At 42.6% G+C, this 6,586-nt stretch overlaps 1 protein-coding gene across 2 annotated transcripts in view; it reads right to left on the bottom strand.

Moving 5' to 3' along the window:
* Positions 1–6,586, bottom strand: part of DNTT (DNA nucleotidylexotransferase) — a 64,367-nt gene that overhangs the window by 13,494 nt on the left and 44,287 nt on the right. For both annotated transcript variants that reach the window (XM_006831188.1, XM_006831189.1), the window contains exons 8-9: positions 5,249–5,357; positions 3,234–3,479 (exon numbers count right to left, since the gene is read on the bottom strand). In XM_006831188.1, coding sequence (XP_006831251.1) covers positions 3,234–3,479; positions 5,249–5,357 — 355 coding nt within the window. The remainder of the gene's footprint in view (positions 1–3,233; positions 3,480–5,248; positions 5,358–6,586) is intronic.

The following is a 6,586-nucleotide window of genomic DNA, read 5'->3' as shown; positions in this document are numbered from 1 at the left end:
GGTCTGCATCAGATTCCCCCTTATCTATTATTTGTTTAAGGGACGCTGCCTGAATGACTTCATTCTTATTTTAAGTTCCACGTCCTACGACAGATTTCTTTCCCCACTTTCCCCAATTCATCCTGCTTACATATCCCTGGGTGTGAATCAACAACCTATGTCTTATCTAGCAATCTCATTCATCCTTTATTCCTGAAGATGGACCATCTTGACAATTTCTCACAGTCTTATAGCGTCGCTATAAGTCAGAATTGACTTGATGGTGACAGATTTTGTTCTGTTGTTTAGCGGTGACCAATAACTTTCTATTCTAGGCTTACTGCAAGGTCAGTGGTTCAAACAACCCTGTATAGGTTCAAAACCCTATACAGGGTTGCTATGAGTTGGAACCAACTCAACGGTACTTAACAACAACAACAGCAGGCTTATTCTAGTCCTCAGAAGAGGACCTGCAATTAGGGATATCATTGCTGATGTCAGATGCATTTTAGCTGAAAGCACAGAATACTAGAAAGATGTTTTTTATTGACTATGTAAAAGGCATCAAACTATGTGGATCACAACAAATTATGGATAACATTGCCAAGAATGGGAATTCCAGAACAGTTAATTGCGCACATACATAATCTGTACATAGACTGTGACGTAGTCATTCAAACAGAAGTGTATGTCAAAGTTGCATCCTTTTACCATACTTATTTAATCTGTATGCTGAGTAAAGAATTCAAGAAGTTGGACTATACTAAGAAGCAGCATCAGGATTGGAGGAAGACTAATTAACAACCTCCAATATATAGATGACATCACCTTCTTTGCTGAAAGTGAAGAGTACTTACTGATGAAAATCAGACTACAGTCTTCAGTATGAATTACACCTCAACATCAAGAAAAAACAAAAAAAAGTCCTCACAACTGGACTGATAAACATGGTAATTGGGGGAAAGGTTGAAGCTGTCAAGGATTTCATTTTACTTGGAGCCACAATCAATGCCATGGAAGCAGTAGTCATGAAATCAAGTGATATACTCCATCAGGAAAATCTATTGTGTAAGACCTCTTTAAAGTGTTTAAAAAAAAGCAAAGGTCTCCCTTTGAGGACTGAAGTGTGCCAGACCCAAGCCACGGTATTTTCAGTTGCCTCAGATGCATGTGAAAGTTGGACAATGAATAAAGAAGACTGTAGAAGAATTGATGCATTTAAATTATGGTGAAAAAATGCTGAATGTATCCTGAACTGCCGGAAGGTTTGAAAGAAATATAGCCAGAATGCTCGTTAGAAGCCAGGATAGTGAGACTCTATCTCACATACATTGGACATGTTGTCAGGAAGGACATGTTGCTTGGTTAAGTAGACTGCCAGTGAAAAAGAGGAAGACACAGTGGTTGCAACAATAGGTTCAAACAGCAGGAATTGTGCGGTTGATGTAGGAGCCAGGGCCTGGTAGTGTTTTGCTCTTGTACACAGGGTTGCTATGAGTCAGTACCAACTCAACAGCACCTAACAGCAACAACAGGCCTGTACGGAAGGAGAGCTGATGGTGCAGTGGTTAAGTGCTTGGATGCTAATCAAAAGGTTGAGGGTTCACACCCACCAGCTGCTCTGTGGGGAAATGACATGGCAGTCTGCTTCTGTTGGAAACAGCCTTGGAAACCCTGTGGGACAATTCTACTTTATCTTATAGGGTTGCTATGAGTTGGAATAGATTCCACCACAAAGGGATTAGGCCTATATGGAAAGGTGGCAGGAAGTGCCCTTCTCTACCACCTGGGTATGTGAGAAGACAGACTTTCCAAGCAGAAGTCTTTCATAGTAGTGGAGTGAGGGAGCCGGGATTGTAGGATAACAAGGCTGAATCAGATTCTGCATGCAGTGTCTTCAGGTTACTGAAAGTACACGTTTCTTAGCAACGCCACTCCAGCCACCAGAGCCCTGGGCTACCTCTTCCCTTTTCCCAGTCCTTACACGGTGAGGGTTGCTCACACTGGGTCTGAAGTGGGCATACTGATGGTGGTAAATCGGGACAGTGAGAGGCTACCCATGGCCCCTCAGCCCCCTGTGGAATGAGAGACATATTCCTGGATCCCTGTATTATAGCCTTAGGAGCATTTCCCTCTAGACCATTCAGAATGATGATAAATGTCCTTTATTTTCAGGATAGTAAATAATACTATTCTTTCAGTAATTCTTTAATGAGTGGCTACTGTGTGACAGAATGTCATGCAGCTATTGGTTACTGGTCAGAGATATTGTTTATCCAGCACGGGTCATGGCCTGACGTGGTGCTGAGGCCTTTACCAAGGTCCTCTTATGCAACACTGGCAACCCCTTTTCTGGCCTTCACTTACCTGATGGGGCATTAGGCACATGAGCACCCAGCTGGTAGGAGGCCTAGCAGGGTAATAACCAGGTTTGGGATGAGCCAAACCTGTGCTCTGAACCACGCTGCTGGCTTCTCCCTCATGGTTATTATACTTGAGTTGCATCAGAGTCACCCAGGAGGGCTTTTAAAAACACAGAGGGGGGCGTTCCTCCTACAAGAGGTCTCATTCAGTAAGTCTGAGATGAGGATGGAGGGACCCAAGGAGCATTGGTGGTGATGTGTGCTAATCACTGGGCTGCTAAACACAAGGTTAGCAGTTCAAACTCACCAGCCACACTGAGGGAGGAGGACGAGGCTGTCTGCTCCAATGAGGATTTACAACCTTGGACAGCTGAGCAGATCTCTTCTGTGCTATAGGGTCACTATGAGTGGAATCGGCTTGACAGTGAGTTTTAAGGTGGAGAGGGACCCAAGGATTCACATTTATAACCTGTTTCCAGGGGAGGCTAATGCTACAGATCTGGGCACCATGCCTGAAAATCACAGTTCCAAACTTACCTGAATATTGTGGTGAGGGGAGAATGCTCTGATTTTGGGGGCTCTACTCTTTCTCCCAAAGAGCTCTGGTAGTGTAGTGGTTACAAATCGGGCTGCGAGCCACAGGTCAGCAGTTTGAAACTACCAGCTGTTTTGCAGGAGAAAGAGGAGGCTTTCTGCTCCCATAAAGATTTACAGCCTTGGAAACCCTGTTCAGGGTCGCTATGAGTAGGAACTGACTCCACGGCACATAACAATAACAACTCCTTCTCCCATCCCTCCCCTGCTGCCATGGTCTCTCCCCTGGGCTCAGGTCGATACAGCTGATGTCTTTTGGGAAACTAACATGATGACAACAATCTGTGTAGTACTTACCCGGGAGCCCGTCCAGCCCAGCAGGGCGAAGGCTCGGCACTCAAAGGGGCACATGACCAGATCCACGCGGATGGCTTTCCAGGGCTTTCCTTGCAGCTGGCTGGATTTGCCACTGTCCACCCTCTGATGGTGCAATTTTAAAATCAGAAAGCATTTTTGGAAATGATCCAAAGCATCCACCTTCCTGCTAGGCAACTTGAGCTTTTCAAATGTGGACTCGACAAGGTCGTAGTATAAAAGCAATCCCTGAAAAGAAACAGGAAGACATCAGCATACAGAAGGTTCATGATTTGACATTGGGCTATCAATGAGAGCTCTTAATGAAATCTTCACACATCTGAGAAGAACTGGGTGTGCTTTTTGTCCTTGCATTGGGCCTACCTGGCAATGCTAGGAGAGGAAGCTAAGGAATTGGTTGTGTATTATCCTCTCTTTGCAGGAGTTTAGTAATTAGAGGGTCTGAGTCAATGTCATTTAATAGGTGCAAAAGAGCCCCCACTCTTCTGAATCTCACACCTGGGCTCCCTACACCCATTTTAAAGTCAACCAACCCCAATACAAAAAGGTAAGCTTTGAATTTTATTGTTGTTGTTAAGTGCCGTGGAGTCAGTTCCAACCCATAGCAACCCTGTACAGGATTTCTGAGGCTGTAAATCTTTACGGGAGCAGAAAGCCTCATCTTCCTCACCCCCCACCCCCCCAACCGCTGGGTAATTTCGAACTGTTGCCCTTGCAGTTCACAGCCTGATTCGTAACCACTACACTACCAGAGCTCCTTAAGCTTTGACTTAGTGTCCATTTATGTTATCCTGGTGGTAGTGTGCTGTTCGGTTGAATCTGACTCACAGCAACACTGTATTGGGTTTCTGAGAGTGGTTAGTGGGTTTGAACTGCTGACCTTGCAATACCAGTCCAGTGTTTATCCTTCAGCACCGCACCAGGGTTCACTATACTACTGATAGATCAGTAATATACCAGTGTTTTACCCTTATGGTCAGGTTTAATTGGCCCAGAAGGTTGTGACTAGAGGCTCTGCCCCACTGTAACATTGTGGAATTTTGTTTTTTCATGAAAGATTGCTACTCTGCCTTGGAGACGTGTTTCATCCAATGTCACTGCCTCATCAGAAACCAACAGCCATTCTAAGATACATCCAGTAATGCTTACTCTCACCCAGTTTACATATCTGGGGGTGAGAAGTCTTCAGGGCATTGGGCAGATGTGGGAGGAAGAAGCATGTAATTAACTCCTAAACCTGAATGGTAACAGCAAGAGTAAACAACCCCATATTATTTCAGTTTTGCTTTGGGGATGTGTTACTATGTATTCTGGGAATGCAGCGGCACTGTAAGGTAAACACTGGACTATGAACCACAAAATCGGCAATTTGGTCCCACCAGCCGCTCTGCCGGTACTTTAATGTCACTATATGTCAAATACAGATGTAAATAAATGAGATATTTATTTATAACATATATTGAAACTGAAAGGAGCTCTGGTAGCGTAGTGGTTACGAATTTGGCTGTGAACCGCAAGGTCAGCAGTTCAAAACTACCAGCTGTTCCGCGGGAGAAAGATGAGGCTTTCTGGTCCCGTAAAGATTTACAGCCTCGGAAACCCTGTACAGGGTCGTTATGAGTCGGAACCAACTCCACGGCACATAACAACAACAACAACTTAAACTGAAGCACTTAAGTCTTATTGCTTACCACGTGGCATTGTATAAACTGTTATAAATAATTAAAAATTATTTTATTTTTAACAACTTGTTGTTGTTGCTAAGTACCACCAAGTCATTCCAACTCATAGCAACCATGTATAGAGTCTCCAAGGAGTGGCTGGTGAGTTTGAACTCCCAACCTTGTGGTTCAAACCAACCTTTTGGCCCAGTACTTTATCCCACAGTGCCACACCAGGACTCTGTCACTACATAAATGGGTGGTAAATAGCACACAAACTTCAACATTATTAATATAATGTGTAAGTGATTTAGCATTTTTAATATTTCTCCTTACCTCCTTTTCCCATAAGTTCATCACTTTATGTAAAAGTTGTTTCTCTTCTTCCTCTGTTGATCCTGGGCTGGTAATTAAAAAATCAACATCATGCCCAACATCCTTACCCCTAAATTAAAAAATAGTATAAAATGGAAATACATTAGATTTTTAGCTCTCCATTTGAAACAACAACAACAAAAAACACCTTTGGTTTTTTGTCCTACATTTAAGGTTTGCAACACAAACATTTAAAAAATTATCTAATTTTTATTTTAAACTGTTTTATCTCTGGAGTCCTGGTGTGGTGCTGTAGGATAAGCACTGAACTGCTAACCACAGGTGGATAGTTCAAACTCACTAGCCATTCCTTGGACACCATATATAGTGTTGCTATGAGTCGGAACTCTACAGCACTTAACAATAACAACTATATTCCTTGAAAAATAAACATATAACACATGGGAAAATCATCTATAGTACACACACACAGTTAGAGGGGAGATGGAAGGGAAGGGATTCTTTTGTGAATCGAAGGTTTCAATATCCAACTACACATTATCCCTACTAAGCGATCATTCATTGACTCTACAAACATTTCTAGAGCATCTTCTTTGTGCCAGGCACTAAGCACTAAACTGATTCACACCGAGCTCTAAGCTCTAAGAGCTCTAAGAGTTCAGTGGGTAAGACACACATAGAAACAGATTGCCATCATGCTGGGTAACAAGTGATTGACAGGCATCAAAGAAGCACATAGAAGTTTACTGCACAACCACAGTGGTCAAAATAGCTTGCTAGTGGTACAATGAAAGATATATACATCAATGGAAAAGAATTGAGAATCCAGAAGTAAATCCAACCACATATTGTCAGGTGATCTTAAACAAAGGGCCAAAGCACATTAAATGGGGAAAAGATAGTCCCTTAAACAAATGGTTTCCAACAAAACTGGAAATTGATTTGTAGTAGAATGAAACAAGATCCATATCTCACACTGTATACAAAAAACAAACTCAACGTGGATTAAAGACCTAAATGTAAAACCTAGAACTATAAAGATCATCAATGAAAAAATAGGAACAAACTTAGGGGGCTCTAATACTTGGCATAAACACACTATGAAACTTTACTAAAAACACACAATCGGCAGAAGACAAAATAGATGTCTGGGAACTCCTAAACATTAGACACTAATGTGTACAATACGGTAGTCCTGGTGTGGCACTGTGGGCTAATGTGCTGGACTGCAAAGTCATTTGAAACATAAGGTCAGTGGTTCAAGCTCACCAGTTGCTCCTTAGAAACCCTATATAGGGTCACTATGGGTAGGAACCACCACTTGTTTGTCAGTTTGTC

The sequence above is a fragment of the Chrysochloris asiatica genome, unplaced genomic scaffold (genome assembly GCF_000296735.1).
Source record: "Chrysochloris asiatica unplaced genomic scaffold, ChrAsi1.0 scaffold00003, whole genome shotgun sequence".
In the NCBI taxonomy this organism is placed as follows: Eukaryota; Metazoa; Chordata; class Mammalia; order Afrosoricida; family Chrysochloridae; genus Chrysochloris; species Chrysochloris asiatica.
The sequence above is the reverse complement of the archived record's forward strand: the minus strand, read 5'-3'. Positions and strand labels throughout refer to the sequence as shown.